This window comes from Lutra lutra, chromosome 13 (assembly GCF_902655055.1).
Source record: "Lutra lutra chromosome 13, mLutLut1.2, whole genome shotgun sequence".
Lineage (NCBI taxonomy): Eukaryota > Metazoa > Chordata > Mammalia > Carnivora > Mustelidae > Lutra > Lutra lutra.
In genome coordinates this window covers 42,288,193-42,311,860 of record NC_062290.1, presented here as the reverse complement: position 1 = coordinate 42,311,860, position 23,668 = coordinate 42,288,193, and the positions used below count along the sequence as shown (strand labels likewise).

General features: G+C 36.7%; 1 protein-coding gene across 7 annotated transcripts in view; it reads right to left on the bottom strand.

Annotated features, from left to right (window-relative positions):
* Window positions 1–23,668, bottom strand: part of CCDC171 (coiled-coil domain containing 171) — a 303,028-nt gene that overhangs the window by 241,937 nt on the left and 37,423 nt on the right. For 6 of the 7 annotated variants that reach the window (XR_007122375.1, XM_047700701.1, XM_047700703.1 and 3 more), the window contains exons 4-7: window positions 23,134–23,308; window positions 17,725–17,915; window positions 15,507–15,638; window positions 6,375–6,521 (exon numbers count right to left, since the gene is read on the bottom strand). Coding sequence is in view for 6 of the 7 variants with exons in the window: in XM_047700701.1 (XP_047556657.1) it covers window positions 6,375–6,521; window positions 15,507–15,638; window positions 17,725–17,915; window positions 23,134–23,308 (645 nt within the window). In the remaining variant the exon portion in view is untranslated. The remainder of the gene's footprint in view (window positions 1–6,374; window positions 6,522–15,506; window positions 15,639–17,724; window positions 17,916–23,133; window positions 23,309–23,668) is intronic. The other variant, XM_047700702.1, reaches the window with a different exon arrangement.

The following is a 23,668-nucleotide window of genomic DNA, read 5'->3' as shown; positions in this document are numbered from 1 at the left end:
GTAAAGTCTGGGTATCGAACAGTATGATATGCAGATTCTTTCTCCATGTCCTTCTTCCATGTTATAACCACCAAAGACAAAATAGCAGAGCACTCTGCAGAAACTACAGAAACGCAGAGAAGACCTACAGATTATGACATTCAAAGTTGTACAGTGAAATATCTGCCATAATTCCCTATCATCCTACAGTAATGCTTCCCGAAGCCCCATACTCGTATTCAACTGTCTACTCCACATCTCCATGTGAATGGCTACCAGGCATGCCAATGTAACATACCTAAAGCAAATTCCTGACCTCTCCCAAATCTATGCCACTTGCCTTCTTTGCCAGTTGAGTAAATGGCAATGCCATTCGCCCATTTGCTCATGGCAAAATCTTTGGCCTTATCCTTTACTTCCTCCTTTTTTCTCACAAGCCAGGTCCAATTGATCTGCAAATTCTATTGGTTCTATCTTCCAAAATACATACAAATCCAAACTCCTCTACACTATATATCTCATCAAGGTAAATATAATAGTCTCCTAAATGGTCTCTTACAATCTATTCTCTAAAGAATATACAGAACAATGCTTTTAAAACAAAAAACAGGAAGCATGTCAGGCCTCCACTCAAAACCTTCCAATGGCTTTCATCTCACTCAAAGTTCTTACCATGAATTACAGAAGATCATCAAGACTGTAAAATCTGCCTACCATTCTGTCTATCCTACTAGCCTTTCCATTTCAGTTGCAATGCCCTACTAGCTATTCCTCAAACCTTCCAAGCACACTCACATCTCATGGCTTTTGCACTTTCTATATCTTCTACCCAAAATGCTCTTCCTCCAGATATCCACATGGCTGTCCCTTTCTTTCTCTGGGTCTCTATTCAAATGCCATCTTATCAAGTCAGCCCTGTATGACCACTAACATAAAAGTGTAACCCACCTGTCTCATCACTCATTACTTCCCCTAGTCTGCTTTATTTTTTAAGAGTTATTTATTTATTCGAGATAGAGTTGGAGGGAGGGGCAAAGAGAGAGGGAGAGAATCACAAGCAGACTCTCGGCTGAACATGGAGCCCGACACAAGGCTCAATCTCACGACCTTGAGATCATGACCTGAGCTGAAACCAAGAGTCAGGCACTCAACCGACTGAGCCACCCAAGCACCCCAACCCTAGTCTGCTTTATTACTCTCCACAGGGCTTATCACGCTTTGTTTCATTTAATGTGTGATTCTCCCTGACTAGAGCGTCAGCTTTAAGAGGGAAGAGACTTTGTTTTGTTCGCTGCTAATGCCTCAAGCACCAAAAAGTGTGCCTAATACTCTCCATAAATACTTACTGAATAAACAAATGAATACAGTAGTCATAGGAACAGGATGCTATTAAAAAAAAAAAAGTACAGAGAACAAGAGCTCTCAGAAATTAAAAATGAGGGGCGCCTGGGTGGCTCAGTGGGTTAAGCCGCTGCCTTCGGCTCAGGTCATGATCTCAGGGTCCTGGGATCGAGTCCCACATCGGGCTCTCTGCTCATCAGGGAGCCTGCTTCCCTCTCTCTCTCTGCCTGCCTCTCTGTCTGCTTGTGATCTCTGTCTGTCAGATAAATAAATAAAATCTTTAAAAAAAAAAAAAAGAAATTAAAAATGAAAAGGAAAAATTCAATAAGAAGATTAGAAAGTCAAGACAAGAAATGTCCCAAGAAGCCACAACAAAAAGACAAAGAGAAAGACAACAGAAAGGCAAAAGAAGTAAACCATCAATCCAGTTGATCTGACACTTGAATAATAAAAGCCAGAGAGAAAGAACAGTGAAAGCCCTGAGGAAAAAAAATTCCACAAGAGAATAACACGAGAGAATTCTTCCAAATAAAGGGCATGCATTTCCTAACTAAAATGGTCACCATGAATTTAAAAAGATCTATACTAAGAAACATTATTTATATTTGATGTCCTGCAATTGCAGAGTCAGTGGGAACTCTACGGCACAAATAATTTGGTGTCCTCATAAATATAAGGAAAAAAGAAAGCTATAGACAAAGAATCTGTAGATTAAAAGAGATTTAAGAGACATATCAACCAGAGTGCCTGGGTGGCTCAGTAGTTTGAGCAACGGACTCTTGGTTTCAGCTCCAGTGGTGATCTTGGTGTCGTGATCTCAGGCTCATGAGATTGAGTCCCGTGTAGGGCTCTGAGCTCAGTATGGAGTGTGCTCTCTTTCTCTCTCTCCCTCCTCCTCTGTCCCTCTCCCCACTCACGCACGCAATCTCTCTCTCTCAAATAAATAAATAAAAATCTTCTTTAAAAGAGAGAGAAAAAAAATATATCAACCAATTGTAATGTGTAACTGGAATTCTGACTCAAACTGCATTTACACACATTTACACCATTTATATCAAATTGTGGAACAATCTGAAATTTGAATAAAGCCTGGATATTTGATTTTATTAAGTGATGTCCCTGTTAATTTAGTTTTAATATTGAAAACGTGACTCTAAATAAAGATCCCTCATTTTTTTTTAAATTGTAATAAATATTTATAGTTAAAATACTGTGACTGGGATTCATTTCACTATAATATGGGAGTGGGGAAAGTGAGTGGGGACATAAATGATAAAATATTGGCCATATATAGATCATTGTTGAAGCTGGTGATGGATACATTAGGTTCATTATACTATTCTGTTCACTTTTTAAAATATGTTTGTTTAAAGCTTTCCATTAAAAAAAAAAAAAGTTTGAAAAGAACAGAAGACCAAGAAAACTTACAGAGATGACAAGAATGAGGGAGGAAGATCACTATCAAAGAAACACAAACCAGAATAACATTAGGCCTCTCGACAGCAACAGAAGAGCCTGGGAATGAGGAAGGTAAGGCCTTCACATATTAAGAGAAAATGACTTTAAACCTAAAATTCTATATTTGGCCAAATTTTATCTACTCTAACACTTTATTCATAAAAATCACACTCAGAAACACAAGATCAGCTAAAACTGAGCTCTCATATACCCTTTCTTTAGCAGCTACTAGACTACATACGCCACTGGCGTAAAAAACACACAGGGACCTAGGAAACAGGAGATCCAACAGAGGAAAATGAAGTCCCAGGTGATGGCTGAGCCATGAGCTGGAGGCCTCAAAGGGTGTGATGATTTTCTGATGAAGACCACATAAATTTGCCAAACACAGCTCCTGGAAGGCTTTATCCATTTTCCCTCTCAGCAGCAAGACCCAGGAACTTTTAACAGCTCCCTCACTGACACTGGGTGCTACCTTTTCTTTAGTCTTGGTATCATGACTGTTACAGCCTTTCTGACGTCAAGCATTTTTCGTATGTTTGCTATTCATCTGAACATCTTTCACATCTTCTTTGAAGTCCTTGGTAGATTTTTTTTTTCATAAAGGTTTTCTCCTTTTTCTTACCAAATAGTGGAGGGAATGTGGATAAAGAGATGTAGAGATAGAGATAGATCTACCTTTTGCTGTAAATATTTTTCTCATGTGTTTTTTTTTATTTTATTTGAAGTGGAGAATTTACATATATATGACTTTAATTTCTCCTAGTCAAAGCTATAAATCTGTTGATTTTGCTCCTCTGCTTTTATGATTAATAACAAGTCATGCTAGACTCAGAGAGCAAAAAACACTTTTTTTTCTTCTTTATCAGCTTTTAATATTTTTACTCTTTTTAATCCAACTGAAACTTATTTTACAATATGATGTAAGCTGGGAATCTAATTTTATTTTAGTTAAATAGTTAACCAAATAGTTAAATAGTTAACCATGTTTCAAGATGATTGAATAATCTTTCCTATCCTCATTAATTTAAAGTGGTATCTTCATATACTAGATTTTATATATATTCTACAAGTCTACTACTGGCCTTTCAATCTGTACCATAGAAAATCTGGTCTTAGAGTAACTGTACTTCTTGGCCACTCAACAATCTCTTTTCCCCTTCTTTTGGTACCAGAAACTGAATTTTCTTTATAAAAATTTCTTTTGAAATGAAATCTTGCCATTTGCAACAATGTGGATGGAACTAGAGGGTATTATGCTGAGTGAAATAAGTAAATCAGAGAAAGACAATTATCATATGATCTCCCTGATTTGAGGAAGTTGAGAGGCAACGTGGGGTTTGGGGATAGGAAAAGAATAAATGAAACAAGATGGGATCAGGAGGGAGACAAACTATAAGAGACTCTTAATCTCACAAAACAAATTGAGGGTTACGGGGGGGAGGGGGGGAGGGAGAGGGTGGTGGGGTTATGGACATTGGGGAAGGTATGTGCCATGGTGAATGCCATGAAGTGTGTAAACCTGGCAATTCACAGACCTGTACCCCTGGGGCTAATAATATATTATATGTTAATAAAATAATAAAAAATTAATTAAAAAAATTTCTTTTGGGGGGGCTTTAATTTTAGCAGAATTGAGAGAGATTTATTTGGGGCAAACCACCTCTTTCAATCGAATATTTTCTCTTTGGGATTTGAATCCTAAAGTGACAAAAAGAATGATACCAATTGTTACTGGTAAACAAATAAAATGAAAATTACTGATATCAATTCATCCTCACTTCCTCCATCATTTCTGTTCCCAAGATGTCTGGGGATGCTCTGGGTTTCAGTTCTGAGCCTGATTCCCCAACTTTCATCCTAATCGCAAATGTGATTCCCATATTCCTCCAGTGAATTCCCTATTGAAGTTAGCCAAAGTTGGTTTCTGTTGCATACAAGGAAAAAACCACCACTGATATATTACTAAAGCTTTATAATAGCTATTAACCTCTGATATAGTAAGTCTCCACTCATTTCTCTTAACAGAATATTTTAGGGATGCCTGGATAGCTCAGTCGGTTAAGCGTCAAACTCTTTCAGCTCTGGTCATGATCTCAGGGTTGTGGGATGGAGACCAACATTGGAGTTCATGCTAAGAGCGGACTCTGCTTGAGATTCTCTGCCTCTCCCTCCGCCCCTCCCCCTTCTCAGGTGCTCACACTCACTCTCTCTCTCTCCCTCAAATAAATAAAATATTTTTTAAGATTTTATTTATTTGACACAGAGAGAGAGTGAGAGAGAGAACACAAGCAGGGGGAGTGGGAGAGGGAGAAGCAGGCTTCTCACTGAGCAGAGGCCCGACATAGGACTCCATCCCAGGACCCTGGGATCATGACCTGAGCCAAAGGCAGACACCGAACAACTGAGCCATCTAGGTGCCCCAAATAAAATCTTTTTAAAAATGTATGAGAGACTCTTGTGTAGTAGCTCTTTAGTCTTTCACATGAATATCTGAATCTTTATTCCCAAAATAATTCCACTGAGTTTTTTATTGGAACTACTTTAACCCATAATATAATCTAGGAAGGATTCATATCTTTTTAGTGCTGAGTATCTCCAAAATGTCTCACCATTTTCTTTGAAGACTCTCAGTTAAATCTGGTAACTTTTTAATGTGTCTGTAGTTAATTATATTCCTATTCTTGTCATGGTGGTGAAGAAAATTTTTTACATGTTTTATTCTCTGACTATTGCTGAAATATAAGAATGTAAATAAAATTGTTACTTTTCTTTTCTTCCTGGCCTCCTTACTGAATGTTCTTACCAGTGTCAATAATTCTAAAGTTGATTTTCTTGACTATTTACAGTATAAGTACATCACCTGAAAATGTTAAGAGCCATGCCTCCTTCTTTCCAACAACTGTACTTCTTACTGCTGCTCTGCCATCATATACTTCTCTGGCTAAAACTTCCAGAACAATGTTAAATGACAGCAGTGAGTTTAACTGGATTAGCTCTGGATTTTATCACTGAATTCTCCTTATAAATGTTTATTTACCTAATTACAATTATAAATTATGTCTGAGACAAAACTTCTTTACCTATTGAAATACTTAATTTCCCATAAACAAAAGGAAAGTTTAAAAAGAATTAACAAATAGATTTCTCTCAAAATTAAGGTGATTATATCATTCTCTCATCAAAATCATAACTTTCATTTGTAACTTGATGCTTCTTTCCCATCTAAAGTCTCACCTGAAATGCATTCCACAAAACCATGCAGCTAGTATATGATCCAATCTACAAAATTAGAATTTAATATTATGTGTACAAAATCCTTTCCTGAGTTGCTTCCACAATCTTATCATGCAAACAATTACCCTCAAACTTTCCAAATATTCCATGGGAATTAACTGTTAAAAATGGATAGATTTTAAAAATTAGGGGCAAAATATAATTTACTCAAATACAAAGTTTTCAAAGCAGCCAGATATTCAATACAAATAAATGCTGAAAAAAAAAGTTTTATATTTGATAGCAGAGTAAAACTTTTTCTGACCTTAAATTACTAACTGGACAACATATGTATGTTTTAAAAGAATGAGAAAATATACCTCAAATTCTTTTCTAAGACGTTCTTCTCGTTGAGTACTAAATTCAAGTTCACTTGTTTGTCGCCGTAGAAGATCAGAGCAGTCCATGTGCTCAGTTTCTAATTTTTCTACCTTCTTGTGCATATTTTGTACGGCATTATCTTGCTCCTAGAAAGTAATTCGTTTTTGCATCAATACAGTTTATAAGCCAACATTGACAAAAATGTATTTCATAGAAGACAGTGAGTAAACCTGTGCTTCACCACAAAAATAGGTTAATTTATACAGTTAACTCTTGAACAATATGAGGATTAGGGACACCCACACATGAGCAGTTATACACATGAGTATATAACTTTTGACTCCCCCAAAACTTGGCTACCAATAGCCTACTGTTGATAGGAAGCCTTACTGATAACACAATTAACCCATATTTTCTAGGTTTATATGTATTATGTATTGTATTCTCATAATACTTAACTTTTTCTTAATTTTTTTCAGTATTTCTAGGCTACACAGTTCATCTCCAAGTTTTTTGAGATTGTCTAAAATCTCTAAAAAACCTTCCTACATATTCATTGAAAAAAATTCCATGGACTTATACAGTTCAAACCCATGTTGTTCAAGGACCTTATAGACACTTGCTCTCATAGGCAAAAGAGATCTAGATATTCCAGCAATGTTTCAGAATATACACATATTCAAAAAAGCACGACTGGAGTTTTATAATTTGGGGGCACCTGGCTGGTTCAGTTGGTACAGGATCAAACTCTTGATCTCAGGGTCGTGAGTTTGAGCCCCAGGCTGAATGCAAAGATTACTTAAAAATAAAATTTTTAAAAAAGAATTATGGGAGTTTTACAATTTTAGAGCTCTGGTTAACACATGTTACGGCTGAAAATGTATAAAACATACTATAACGTTAGACTAGTTCAATTGACCTCTGAGGGTATTTACATAATGCTGTAGTCCAAATGCCATTTATAATGTTTTCCCTGCTCATTAAAATTTTTAAATATTTTGTAATACAGATGCACATGGCTCCTTTGTGTGAAGAGAAGTGATTAGCTTGAATGCCTGATAACAGCCCTTGAGAGGTTTTTATGTGAGCTCTTGGTACTTTAACTATGGCTATGGTTCTTCGAGTTGCATCCACTAGATGGCTGTGTTTCATTTCTTTCAGTTTTCAAGTTTTCAAATCTTTGCTGTATTATTGGAAGAAAAATAACATCAGGTAGTGTTCTGCTGAAATCTCTCAATCTCCCTTCCCAACTAAACTCAGAAATCAGAGTTGAACGTTATGAAAGTTCAAACAGGAAGTTAACACGCATATCCAAGTATTTTCCACAGGTCAATGTCTACATTCATTGTTCCCACTTAGGTCTCTGAGGCAAGTCCTTTCTCACCTTCCTTCACCAGTACAATCTTATTCCGGGACAGACACGCACATATGGATCCAAAATGGTTTCAAGTATTGCCAGCCATTCAAAAGGTATCATCAGAAGATGACTGAGAATGTCCCAAGCACCAAATACAATTCTCTCTAAAAGACTCTAACTTGGAAAGCACAGGGCAGTACCGTCCACAGTCAAAGGATGAAGAACAAAACCTCACATAATCCCTTCTCTCCATACCCCCTCACTCATGAAATTACCACTCTGTAGCTGACTACCCATGAACTCTTAAGAATGATTTTCTTCAGGTAATGGAAACATCTTAATATACAGAAATTCATCTCCTCACACATTTTTCAATCCTTAAACTAGAACAGATAAGAGCAAACCTGGACAACAGAGCAAAAGTGTGCCAGCAGCCAGCACTCACAGTTTTTTGTGTTTTTTCATTTTAAGATTTTATTTATTTATTTGACAGACAGAGATCACAAGTAGGCAGAGAGGCAGGCAGAGAGAGGGAAGGAAGCAGGCTCCTCGCTGAGCAGAGAGCCCGATGCGGGGCTTGATCCCAGGACCCTGGGATCATGACGGAGCCAAAGGCAGAGGCTTTAACCCACTGAGCCACCCAGGCGCCCCAGCACTTGCAGTTGTTTAATGGCAGTGTGGATTCAGGAGTGAATGGTTTTATGAATAGCCATAATCTTAAGTTCACCATAACAGTACCTTCATATACAAAAGTACTTTTAAGAGCATTAAGCAGTATACAAATATAAGATACTATTTTTATTCTGCATGATAACTCCCCTCCTTCAAGCACTTAATATCGCCAATGTCAATTCAAATTCACTGTTAAATTATATGCCCTCTCGGGGCACCTGGGTGGCTCAGTTGGTTAAGTGTCTGCCTTCAGTTCAGGTCATGACCCCAGGGTCCCAAGATGGAGCCCTACATCGGGCTCCCTGCTCAGCGGGGAGCCTGCTTCTCCCTCTCCCTCTGCTGCTCCCCCTGCTTGTGCTCTCTCCCTTTATCTGCAAAAAATTAAATAAAATCTTTTTTTAAAAATTAAAATAAATTATATGCCCTCTTGACTGCCACATCATCTCTAACTTTCTGTCATCCACACAAAGTACTATGTATATTTTTAAATGAATAAACAGTAATTTACAAGGTTAATCACAATGTAAACCAAATAATCTGAAATAAAAACAAAATAAAATCTATAACCAAAAATGCTTGTATTGTAGCTGATGGCAATTATTTCAAATAATACTTATTAAAGCAAAAGAAACTGAAGTATTCAGGAAGTCTCATGAAATTTACTTATAAGAAAATATGACTTGTGATTCCCAATGGCAAACAGTACAGAAAACAACAGGCAGTCCTTCCATTACACTAAACAAAGAGCATGTCCATCATTCCGTAACACTTTCGATTTAATCCTATAAAAAGGAACACCTGGAAAATCAGTGATGGATCAGTTAGAGCTTATTCTATTCATTGGTGATATTTTAACTTTATGATAATTGGCCTATATTAAATATTACTTATAGTAATATGGCTTTTAAATAAAAGTCTTTCAAGATGTAGGTGAAATTTCTGACCTAACAATTCCAGTTTCAATGCAGAGGTCACCTAGTCACTAATATGTGACGTAATTGTCACATATATCTTTGGATATGCATATAAAAACACATACACAGTTTTTATTTAAAAAACTGTCTTTCTCAAATAGTGTAGATTTTTTAGGAATTCTGTTTACATATTCAAGAAACTTATATAGTTAAGGGATTATATTAATTTAAAATGAACACTGATTAATTTTCTAATGTTAAACTCACTTGGCATTTTATTGTATAAAAGTCTTTTATATCTTTTCATATTTTGCTGCACTGACTTGGCTAATATTTTATATAATACTTTTGTATGTATATTCATTAGTGAGATTGGTTATAATCATCTTTTCCTGTATCCTTGTCAATTTAGCATCAAGATTTATCAGTTTGATATGTTATCAAAATCTCAAAAGCACAAGTGAGAACAACAAGCTGGACAAAGATTCATACCTTCCAATACTCTATGTATATTTTTAAAACACAAAAAATAACAAAATAATTGGATACACTGTCAATGTATACAGACAGAATACTAAACACTAACTTCAGAATACTGGTATCTTTTGTGAATAGGGTGATGGTGGGATAATGAAGTAATTCAGAATAGTCAGTCTTAATAATGTAGCAATTTATTGCTTGTCTGTTTTTAATTCTGAAACAAATACGACAAACATGATCTTGATGGTAAATTTTAGTATTTAATGATATGGTACGTTATGCCAGGTACTGGTTATATTAACCCCTGCTATTTTTTGTATGTTGAAATATTCGTTTTAAGTTTATGGTTTTATCAACACAATCCAAGACTGGGGTGCTTTAAATAACATACAAGAAAATTCCAAAAGAGTTATAAAATAGTTCATGCAGTTATATATCAAGAATAATTTCTCTCCTTGCAAATAAAGGTTTAGAAATTTTGTCACAGAATTTATTTTGTAATAAAACAAAAAGCTACCGGGATCCTGACAGTGAAAAAGTAAGTATGATGTGTGTGGGTGTGTAACACAATCATTATTAAGGACAATGGAAATTTAAGGAGTTTTTCTTTTATCCACTAGAGGGAGGTGTTGAACTTAAAATATTTTAAAATGAGGCTTTGAACTGACTTTTACCATCACAGGAAACCACATTACACTACTAGAAAATAAACTTGCTTTCTGTCCACATGTTTCAGAAACATAGCCCCCAAACTATAATTTTTTATATGTACTCATATAAACAACATTTCTCAGACTCCAAAATACAGTTTTTAGGTCTGAAGAATTACAAAAGTATGGTTAGAAACCTATCAGAGCTAAAGTAGTCCTCCTCCCTACCTCACAAAATATATCAATTTAGCTAGTTACCACCCCAACCTAGTACATGCTTATCTCCTGAAATCCCCAAAGCCAGCACAGTTCTACAAAAAGAAATAGTGTTTGCAGCCACAAAGTGTAAAATGGTACTAACTTTGTGTAGTACCAATCATGATGAATCCATAAGCTTGCACACTAAGCAGTGATACGTTTAGGCATTTACACAGTTCAATCACTTGTCCTACAGCTTAAAGATATGGCCAGGAATGTTAGTGAATCATTTCTTCCGTTTTGTTTGTTTGTTTTTCTCTTTTTTAAAGTAAGCTTGAGGTGCTTGGGTAGCTCAATTGGTTGGATGTCTACCTTTGGCTCAGGTTATGATCCTGGGGTCCTAGGATACAGCCCTGCATCAGGTTTCCTGCTCAGTGGGGAATCGGCTTCTCCCTCTCTCTCTGCACTTACCCCTACTCATGCTTGCTCTCTCTCCCTCTCATGCTCTCTGTCTCTCTTTCTCAAATAAATAAATAAAATCTTTTTAAGAATTTATAAAGTAAGCTCTACACCCGACACGGGGCATGAACTCACAACCCCAAAGCCAAGAGTCACATGCCCTATGGACTGAGCCAGACAGGCACCCCAAATCTCGATTAGAGCAAAAAATTTTTGAAGGAAATAAAATGTCTTTCAATAAGGGATTCCTCAATACATATTGGGAACGTCCACATGGCAGAAAACCATGCAAACCCTATAAGAATAATACAAGGATGTCAAAAGATGGACACCAAACACACCAAGAAATAGAATTCCGTTTATGTAATACAGTGATAAATGTTTATATCCCCTTAGATAAGGAGTGGGATTCGAGGGGGAGTCATAGGACCTTCACTTTTGCTTTTAAGTTTCCCTAAATGAGGGCATTTTTTACAGTGAGCACAATATATAGTCATTTTATGAATTGACTATAAAGCTATTTCCTGATTGGAAACAAGGCAGTATACCCAGCGCCTGAGTCACTACCTATGCCGCTCGCTTACACAAGGTACCAGTGGGCAGTTTCCTAGGTAACTGCAAAGAAATGCTCCTTGCCGCTCTAGACCATTTCAGGCAAACTTCTGAAATACTTCCTTCCCAGTGGAGCTTCCTCCAAGCTGTCCCTAGATCATAACTGTGTCTATGGGGTCATTCTTCCACATCTTGCCCTCCACTCCCTAACATCTGGCCTACTGATGCCTAAGCCTACCCTGATACCTTCTTTACTGCGTCCCCACTCTCCCTCCTCTTCAGTGAATGTTGTTATTTTCAGTCTACATTCATCATGAGTTTTGCCATTACAGACTCTGCCATCTCTTTATCACTAGACACTTAAGCTGAATTTAGTTGATGAAGGAGGAAAGGATCATTTTATTCCCTGGTTGAGTTCTAGAATTTGGGAAACAAATACGAAAAAATATACATCTTCTAAATGCTCTCAATCCTACTGATAAATTATACATTGAAGGGGCACCTGGGTGGCTCAGTTGGTTAAGCATCTGTCTTCAGCTCAGGTCGGGTCAGGTCATGATCCTGGAGTCCTGGAATCAAGCCCCATCTGGGCTCCCTGCTCAGTGGGGAGCCTGCTTCTCCTTCTTCCTCTGCTCCTCCGTTCCCCTCCCCCCCACCAAGCTAATGCTCTCTGCGTCAGATAAATGAATAAAGTCTTAAAAACAAAAGCAAGTAAGCATCCTCAAAATTCCTATTGCTAGAGCAGGAATGAAGAAAAATAAAAACATAACAGAGTCATTTTAAGTTAAAAATTTAATAAGCAGAGATAAAAAATAAGAATATGTGTTTCAAAATCAATATAAATACTTTGTTTTTAAATTAAATTGGCTTGATTTGTTTTGAAATTTCAAATAGTGCTAAAGGAAGACATGGAGTTTTTATGTTTATCAGAAGAGGACATGCATTTAAAAAAATGAGAAATACTTTTTTAAAATGAGGTAACTGCATAGAGTTCCCATTAATATTCCAGAGAAGTACACCTCTATTTAGCTTTTCAATTACTAGGAAAGAAAAGAGACATGGCATAAAATTAAGACTTTTTTTAATAGTGGGACTGAATTCTAAAGCCCAGATGAAAGAAATACTACACCTGCTTTGTCTGTTAAAGATGGGATTTCACTTAGGAGGGTTTTGTTTTTTTTTTTTTAACGTATTTTAAAAGCTGAATTCCCTTAGAGAGTTACACAAAGAGAACACTATACCATACTAACATCTAATTATACGATGGAAACCTAAATCCATCAATAGCCAACAGAGAAGAGAATTTCAATCTATCCCTCGACTTGTTTAAAAAAAGACTTCTAAAAAAATACAAATAGTTTCTTAAACTTGCTTTAAAAAGGAAAAACAGTTTTATTTTGTTAATGTTAAAAGGATAGGAAATTGAGAGACTGAGCTCTGAACATTTCAGTGACACAATACAATAAAATGTATCTTACACTAATATTACACTATATGTTAACTAATTGGAATTTAAATAAAACCTTTAAAAAATTATCTTACAAAAGGTCATAGTAACTAAGGAGTATATTCCCTATTCTTTCCCATACATAATAATTAAAGCCTGATACCAGGGTGCCGGGCTGGCTTGGTCGGGGGAGCATGAGACTCAATCTCAGGGTTGTGAGTTCAAGCCCCATGTTGGGTGTAGAGATTACTTAAAAAAAAAAATAAAATCTTAAAAAAAAAAAAAGACTAACACTTTCTTCCTTTAGTACTTCATAATATAAAGTCACATACGTTTCATCTAAGGTTTATAGGACTGACCAAGAAACTGCATCTAAAATCGCATCACTCCCACATTTAAATATAAAGGCTTCTGAATCGTATTTTACAAGTTTAAGGCTTCTGACTATTGGCACTGGAGATGTCTGAGTGTTCAGAAATGAAGAGGTTATTTTCATTTACTTCTGTTTACTTGTTTGTTTCAGGTAGACTTTAAGACAATTATCAACAACAGTTCAAATGTCAGCCATTCTGTGATGATTTCCCCAATCTCCTAGGCACTTAATCAATTTCTCTTTCATGACCCCATAGTATTTTGTTCAAACTTTTATTATATTCCAATTTCTCTCTTTACATGTCTCTCTGTTTTAAGATCTTCAAGGGTCTTACCAATTTTGTATCCTCAGCACCCATAGCAGAAACTCAGTATGTACAAGGAAGGAAGGAAGGAAGGAAGAAGGGAGAGAAAAAGGAAGAAAGGAAGGGATACAAATTACAAACAGACTCTAAGAATACCAAGAGGTGTAAAGAATGACTATAATATCTTTCCAGATTCTACAAATGGAGTGACTGGTAAGAAAACAACATCCAAGACCAAAGGTTTGGCAAAGCTGTGGATTTGTTGGTATTTTGAATACTTACAAATATAACGAATTCAATATTTCCACTGTTTTCACTCTTAAAGAAATAAGGTGGCTCTTATTCTCTGCATGTTTTGGGCTGCCTTTGTCTTGCAGAGTGGTTTCTAACATAAAACTACTCCAAAATTCATTTTAGATGGATATTCTTCATTCTGTGAAGAATGTGTACCTTGGTGTGCCTATAGTCTACAAAGACTGTATTTCAATTTGTTGTTTTATACAGAGAAAATATCTTATCACCAAATAAGTAATAGAAGAAATTATAGAAATTTATTTTAAATTTTAAGTTAAGTTGCTCAGTGAATTAACAGTTTAAATTTCTCTTCTCTCTCTTTCAAAATAATTTACATGTAATCTCCTGAATAAAATGCACAATACACCAAAATGAGAATCTGGTGACTGGTAGTCTCTTCCCACATTAATTACTCAGACTATGATCTGAGTAAATCATAAATCTCCATCTGCTCATCTACAATGGGGGTTGGGTATAATCAGTTATTTTCCAACCAGACTATGTGAAGGCTTGGGGATTCTGTGTGATGGGGAAAGGAGTAAATAGAACATGATTAAGAATTTGCTCTTCTTGGGACGCCTGGGTGGCTCAGTCGTTAAGCAGCTGCGTTTTGCTCAGGTCATGATCTCTGGGGTCCGGGGATAGAGCTCCTCGCTCAGCAGGGAACCTGCTTCTCTCTCTCCCTCTGCCTGCTGCTCCCCCTACTTGTGTTCTTTCTCTCTCTCTCTTTCTGTCAAATAAATAAATAAATAAATAAATAATCTTAAAAATAAAAAAAGAATTTGTTCTTCTTAAGGGAGAAAAAAACAACAAGACAAAGGCAGAGAGGGAGACAAACCATAAGAGACTCTTAATCATAGAAAACAAACTGAGGGTTGCTGGAGGGGAGGGGGATGGGGTAACTGGGTAACTGACATTAAGGAGGGTACATGATGTGATGAGCACTGGGTGTTATATAAGACTGATGAATCACTGATCTCTACCTCTGAAACTAATAATACATCATACGTTAATTCAATTTAAATGAAAAGTTTTTAAAAATTTGCTCTTCTTAAAAAAAGAGTTGAAAAATCACTATGCTATATTAATTTATACGCATCCTTTAATATCTAAAAGCCAATCATTCTATTTCTTTATGCTGTTAAAGGCTGTGAACAGTCTCATATTTTAAACTGGAAAAATAAAATACCAAATGTACATATGTCTCAAAAATCACATAATTTATGCAACAGAAGTCACCCAACTCTAATTCAGATAGTATATGCTCATATTGTCATGTAACCCCAAATGAAACATGGCCTTCGACAGATCAAAGATTAGGAATCATTTTTGTGTTGAGTAAACTAGCCAGTTATTGCACTAATGCAATATTTAATATCCTAAGCATTAAAAAGACATATTTAAGGAACTGAATTATTATTTTTTAAATACCTGTACTATAAATTGTAACTCTCTTCTTTCTGCTTCCCATTGTTCTGCTTGTAATCTAAACTCCTCCAGTGCCGTCTCCCTGATATGAGACTCCATCTCATTCTTCTCCTGCTGATGTTTTTCCAACGCTTCCTTTATACGAATAAAATCTTGCTTTACTATTTGATCAATGAAAGTCATCTTTCTTCCTTTTTCCCCAATTCAAGTGTACCAAGGGTTCTCCTTACCTATAGCTAAAACTCATTATAATTTATATTAAAATCATTAATAGAACTATAATATATTTTGATCATCAGAATGTAGATTTTATGTAATCTATATGTACATCTTCTATGTAAAGTAGATAATATGGGAAGTTCTAATTACCTATGAACAAACTGTTTGGATCAACCCTGGTAATTTACATATAAAACTCACAGAATACACTGTATTGACCAAAAGTGATAAGAAAGATATTTCGTGCAACAGATCAGGATAAGGAAACACTAAAGTGTTAAACATCTTAAAAGTCAAAAAATTTTTAAAGTTTGGGCCATGACTAATTTCTTGTCCTACAGATAATACTCACAAAAGACTTTTCTTCTTGGGTTTTCCTAGTTGTACTACATTTATAAGATCTAACTTGGTTAAAACAAGAAGCCCCCTTTAAAACTAAGTTCCCATTAACACAAGGAGAAAGACTGTGTGGTTGATATGAGAAGGTGGGAAGGCCTTCAGTGTCCATATAAACAGTAGCTGGGATCTGCATCATGAATATTACCCTTACAACTTTCACTAATGGAAAGTCTTCACAAAGGGCATTGAGCCTTTCCCCCTTCGGGATAAATAGTATGATGCCTATTGAACCCTATATTCCCCTACTTAGTCTGTACAGATCAGCTCAAAGCCGGTAGCATAAAGTCAAGCAAAGTTCTCTTATCAAGCAGCTCAGCCAGATCACGGAAAGATTTTATAACTTGAGGTGCAGGCTGATTGACTGACTATAAGGAATGCCATGGCCATTATGCTTCTTTCCCCGTAGCTCTAGACATTCTACATAGGCAAGGTGATACACAGCCGCCCAGGAACTCGGAGCACCTGGAGCCACCTAAACTACCCCATTCAGATGGGGGAACCCCTGCACACACCAGGCACTGTTCAAGGACCTGGGAACATAACACTAAAGGAAGAGACACACTGTGTCTGAAATGGAGGAAATCAGAAGATCTGCTGACAATGCCATGGAACCTTGTATTGAAACTTTCACATTTAGGAAATGCTTGTGTAAACTTACCTCTAATAAAGATTCATTTCTCTAGAGTTCTGAAAACCCATATACACCAGCGGTAAATAAAAGCGTTTCTATCATGTTGTTGGTTTTTTTTAATTTAAACTGGTGCTTCAGAAAAAATGACAAATATAAGCAATTCAAAATCTATCTTTTAAGGGGTTGGCAACTTCAAGTTAAACCATACTTTTACTTTAGAGAGATAAAGAAAAAAAAGAACAAAAAAATGGAAAATAAATAGCTCAAATAATTTCAGTAAAGGGTCACCAAATATTTTTCATGTCTTATCTATATGGAATGTACTCTACATATATAATGAAATCCATATCAGATATATAATTTTTTTATATTTATTGTATACTCAGACCAAAATCTAATGCCCACATTTCTAAAATTCCAAACTTTCATATGGCTAAACTTAAAGGACAAGAGGTTCTCATTTTCTGATACTTTCACATAAGTGAGTTCTTCTAGCTTGACCAGAGATCTCAACCTTTTTCACAAAAGAAAACAGCATGCATATTAATATATTGTTAAATCATATTACAAAAGAGACCCACAAAAATGCCCCTGAAAGGAAAGAAGAGAGGGAGTGAGGGAAGATGGGCAGGAGGAAATCAGATTTTCTTTGATTTCTGGTAGATACTTTCCTTTCCAAGCATAAGTTCAAATAATGTGTAATATATCTCAATGAATCTAAAAAAAATATTTCATAAAAATAATTTACCTGGTGGATGGCTCAGTCGGTTGAGTATCCAACTCTTGGTTTCGGCTCAGGTCATGATCTCAGGGTCCTGGGATCGAGCCCCACGTCCAGCTCCACACTCAGCAGGGAGTCCACTTGAGATTCTCTCTCACCCTCTGCCCCTCCCCCAGCTCATGTGCACGCCCACGTGCTCTCTCTCACTCTCTCTCTGATATAAATCAATCTTTTAAAAAATAATAATTTACCTGTACAGTTTTTTCTAGTCTGCTTTTTTCTTTCATAAGTAAATCATATTCTCGATTGCAACTTTGAATTATATTGTCTCTTTCCTCCAAATCATGTTCAAATCTTCTGCATTCTTCTTTCCACTTCAGCTGGGAAGTCTGGAATGCTTTCTCCATCTCATTTGCCTTTCCTTGAAGTTCTGCATTCTGAGCTATTAAAAATATTAAAGAATAGTGGGTATGCCTATAACCACAAATTAAATCCCTAGGAATTCAAACACCTAGGCGCTGGAGTTGATTCCATTTACAGCGTGATCTCTGAACAAAATATTTAACCACTTCACACCAGTCAACTCAGAAAAACTCCCTGTTCCAGAACAATCCATTCTCTAATTTCTCAATCTCTTCTTCCCCTCCAGACCTAGGTGATTTTGCATGAAATGGTAGGCTATGTTCCCAGAGGCATCCCCACGTTTGGGTGCACCTCTTTCACCAACTGCAATTCTACTACATTTCTTCTATTCAAGAAAATAAATCAAACGCTGTGTGTTTTTTAAAACTGTGGTCTATAGGACTACTTTTGTAAAATACTTAATAGATTACAAATTTTGATATTTGACTATTGGCAAGAAATTAGTTGTGACACAGTTACACATGAGGCTGTCACAAAACTGAGGTTGGGAGCCACTGGTCCAGCCCTCAGAACTCGAGCTATTGACTCTACCGAGGTTAGGCTCAACGCACCTCTCATCCTAGTATTACCCCGACATTAACTAACACCTCTCAACTCACTACAGCTGCTGCTTCACCTCAACATCTAGAAAAGAAGCAATGGAACCCTTTATGGGTCTGGCTCCCTCACCTACCACCTGATTAAACCTCTCTGACTCTCTAACCTTTAGTGGGAATAAAATGTCTCCTAGTTAAGCTGTTGTGAAGATAAAATGAGGAAATACACACAAACACACTTGTTAAACCAAAATAGAAAAAAAAAAAAAAAAGCCACAGTTAGTAGTATTATTTTTAAGTTATATTAAAGTATATTAAAGTTAATTAAAACCACAATGTGATACCACCTCACACCAGTCAAAATGGCTAATAACAAGTCAGGAAACAACAGATGTTGGTGAGGATGAGGAGAAAGGGGAACCCTGTTACACTGTGGGAATACAAGTTGGTGCAGCAACTCTGGAAAACAGCATGGAGGTTCCTCAAAAAGTTGAAAATAGAGTTACCCTATGACCCAACAAGTGCACTACTGGGTATTTATCCAAAGGACACAAATATAGTAATTCAAAGGGGCACGTGCACCTCAATGTCTATAGCAGCAATGTCCACAATAGCCAAACTATGCAAAGAGCTCAGATGTCCATCAACAGATGATGGATAAAGATGATGTGGAATATATATATATACATATACGCATGTATATATAATAATATGTATATAATATATACATAAATACAATGGAATATTGCTCAGCCATCAAAAAGAATGAAATATTGCCTTTTGCAACCTAGAGGGTATTATGCTAAGTGAAATAAGTCAGTCAGAGAAAGACAAATATTATATCATCTCACTCACAGGTGGAATTTAAGAAACAAAACAGAGGAACATAGGGGAAGGGAGGGAAAAATAAAAAAGGACAAAATCAGAGAGGGAGACTCTTAACTCTAGGAAACAAACTGAGGTTTAGCGAAGGGGAGATAGCTGGGGGATGGGGTAACTGGATGACAGGCACCAAGGAGAGCACTTGTGATGAGCACTGGGTGTTACCTGCAACTGATGAATCAGTAAACTCTTCCTCTGAAACTAAAATAAACAAACAAACAATGTTTGTGTTTCAAACACAAAAGATTCAATAGTCAAAGGTATAAGAGGCACAAAAATTCTCCCCTAGGGGCACCTGGGTGGCTTAGCTGGTTAAGCAATGGCCTTCGGCTCAGGTCAGGATCCTGGGATCGAGTCCCACATCAGGCTCCCTGCTCAGCAGGGAGTCTGCTTCTCCTACTGACCTCTCATTCTCTCTCTCTCTCAAATAAATAAATAAAATCTTTAAAAAAAGTTTCCCCTAATCCAGTTATTCTCTCGACATGACATTATTCCATGGTCTAGCATCCCAGATTATAGGCAAGAAGTTTAAAGCCATTTAATTCCTGTTCTTTTGCATGTGGCCTATTTTTCTTTTGTGTCTTTTCTCTTTGAAAAGCTTTGAGATCTTCACTTTGTCTCTATTTTTCTGAAATTGCATAATGCTTTGCCCTCAGGTGGGTCTATTTCTTGTCATGGTGGTGAATATTCAGTGGACCCTTTCAATCTGGCAACTCAGTAACCTTTAGTTCTGAGATAACGTCCTACGTAATTTCATAGAGGATTTAGCCCTCCCTGTTTTGTCTCTTATCTCTTATTTCAATATTACCTATTATTCAAATTGACCCTCAAATTTTCTTGCCTTTTCTCTCCTGTTTCTCTACCTCTGCTTTTTTTACTCTAACTGCTGGGAGATTTCTTCCATTTTTATCTCCCAATGCTTCTGTTGAGATTTTTCATTCCTGATTTCATATTTTTAATTTCTAAGAGCTTCCCCCTTTTTTTTTTTATAGCATCTGATTCTTGCTTCATGGATAAAATATATTCTCTTTCAGCTCTGTAGATATTAATGCTCCTTGTTTTTTAAATCTTCTTTTCCCCTGCAGTTTCTGATTCTTCCAAATTATTATTTTTTTTCTCTCCATTTTAGAGGCTTTCCCCAAGCATCTGGTAATTCTTAGTTCTGTTCTCTCAATTAAAATAACTGTAAAGGTGACACACTCATATAGCCAACACTAGATTCTGAAAGTGAGGCTTGATAACTGTCGTCCTGCACTGGAGAAGGATATGGCTGGGCCATTTATTAGGAAACTCCCAACATTAGTATCATTAGGTTTTTCCTCTTGGTTTGGTCCGATGATCTATAGAAGAGTCTTTTAAGCTCCCACATGGAGTATATATATATATATTTTTTAATTAATTTATTTGACTGAGAGAAATCACAAGCAGGCAGAGAGGCAGGCAGAGAGAGGGGGAAGCAGGCTCCCCGCTGAGCAGAGGGCCCGATGTGGGGCTCGATCCCAGGACCCTGAGATCATGACCTGAGCCGAAGGCAGAGGCTTAACTCACTGAGCCACCCAGGCACCCCAGGAGTATAGAAATCTGGGTGCTAGCTTTTGGAGAAACCAATAGAAAAAGGAGACTGGAAGAAATAGTTTCTCAATATTCGGCATTGACTATGCTATCTTCCTGTTTTTGCTAGTCTGGAGACCCCGTATTTTATCATCTCCAGAGGTTAAGCCACCCAGCTCCCTCTAGAAAGTGAGAGCAATCCCAGAGTACACTGCTCTTGGGAAGGAGATCTAAGAACCTAACTGCCTCTAAAGCAAAGAGCTTTCATTTAACCTCCTTTTTTTTTTTTACCTACTACTGCTATTCCAATTCCTAATTCCAGAGGTATCTGGTGCTTCCAGTTCACAAACATTTTGACTATTTAACAAGTTGTCTCCCAACTGTTTATTTAAAAGAAATTACCAGGTTTTTTCCAAAGTAGTTAGACCATTTACTCTCCCACTTACAAAGTAGAAGAATTCCAGTTGCTCTACATCCTTACCAACATTTGGTATTGACAGTCTTCCCAATTAGCACCACCTAATGCGTATATAATAAACAGTCACTGTGGCTTTAATTTAGGTTTCTCTGAAGACAAGTGAGATTAAGTATTTTTCATCTCATTAATGGCTATTCTCTCTTCCTCTATAAAGTGTCTGTTGAAATCATTTGACTTTGGGAAATAACTTCCCATCTTCCCTGGACTTCAACCTCCTCATAATTAAATCAAAGTCATTAACTTGTATATTTAGTGCCTTTCAATTCTTATAAGTTCCGGGTAGTGTTGTGGTTATTAAATGCCAGAGGTAATCAAAAATACTTTGACCAGTGGAAATAACCCAAAACAGCTGGCCACAACTCGGGCCCAGAACCTTACAATAATTGCAAGTTAACATTCATTTAGTCCCATGTAACCACAAAGAACTTTCATTTTTTTCACTTCATCCTTAAAGCAACCTAGGGTAAGTGGTAAAACCAGGATCTAAATCTAAATCTTCTGAATTCATGTTCGATGTTCTCTTAATTAAAACCTGTCGCATACAGGAATGTTCACAGGAGCATCGGGGCACCTGGCTGGCTTGTCAGTGAAGCATGCAATTCTTGATCTCAGGGTTGTGAATTTGAGCTCTACACTGGGTATAGAGATTACTTAAAAGTAAAAACTCTAAAAAAAGGAATGTCCATAGCAACATTATTCTTAATAACCAAGAACTGGATATTACCCAAGTGCCCATTAACAGAAATTGATAAATTTATGTGATACGTCATTCAATGTAATACTAAGTATCAGTACAAAGTTCATACAACTAAGTATCAGTACAAAGTTCATACAACGATATAGATGAACTCACACATGCAATGTCAAAGGAAAGAAGCCAAACATAAAAGAGTACATATTATATGATTCCGTTTAATATGAAGTACAAAAAAGAGGCACAATTTATCCACGCTATTAAAAATCAGAATAGTAGTTATCCGTGTGGAAGGACTTCCGGAAATGTTCCATTCCATGATCTGGGTGCTTCTTATGAGTTATACACTTATATTAGGCACACTTCTTTACATATATTATACTTTTTTAAGACTTTATTCATTTATTTGACAGAGAGAAAGAGAGCACAAGAAGGGGGAGTGGCAGCCAGGGGGAGAAACAGGCTCCCCACCGAGCAGGGAGCCTGACCTAGGACTTGATCTCAGGACCCGGGGATCATGACCTGAGCGGAAGGCAGATGCTTAATCGACTGAGCCACCCAGGCACCCACATACATTATATTCAAATAAAAATATTTTTAAGTGCTCATATGCTACATAACAGAGAGCTTTTGAGGATTCCACTTTTCTAGGCACCACTCTTTAACCCCGTGGTTCCCAAACCTAGCCAATCAACAAAATACCTGCAGTCCTTCTTGAACATATAGACTATCTCAAGCTAGAAATTCTAATTCAGAAAACATGTGACAGGGGGCCTGTGAATGGTTTGATTTTGTTTTATTTTAAAATCTCTATATGATTCTGCTGATTGATTATTCAGGGAACGACTACTCTACAAAATGATTAAGAGAATTTTGAACCCCTTTTTCCCATACATGCACAACATACAAAAAATGAATGTGAAGAAGGTGAATGTTCACATGAGTGCTAGAAGACTTTATACACACCTGGTGAAGTCTGTCCATCAAAGGCCTACCTCTGCCCCTATGTGGTGAACACATACAACAGTAAGCACTGTGTTACTGCTACGCAATAAAGTTAAAACCCTAAACATGGGAAAAAATAGAGTAGTCTTACCACAGAGTTTTTCTTGGATCCTATGTGCTTCGGCTAACCTTTCTTCAGCAGCCCGTCTCCCGAGACCAGCTTCCTTTCTAGCAACAGCCAGGTCATATTCCAGACTTTGTCTCAATGCCTCTCCTTTTTCCACCTCAGATCGCAGCTTGGCAATCTGGCTTTCATAGCTTGCCAGCTAAAAATAGATTTCGAGATCATGAACCAATATTAAAATATGGCACCAAGATAATGAGATCGTGCACCCAAACATTTAAATGTCTTAGAGAAATATGTTTCTACAATATTGATAAGACAAGAATTCATGAATTTATAATTTTCTAGAAGACTGGAAAAGAAGGACTATAGCCTTACCAAATGACACTCAGTTTTCTAATTTTAGAGAATCCACTGGAGAAAAAAAACAAAAAATGCTTTCACGAGCCTATAAAAATAAGGAGAAATTACAAGGTTTTTTTTTCTTTTTAAGTAGGCTCAGTGTGGGGCTTGAACTCATTATCCCAAGATTAAGAGTCGCGTGCTCTACCGACTGAGCCTG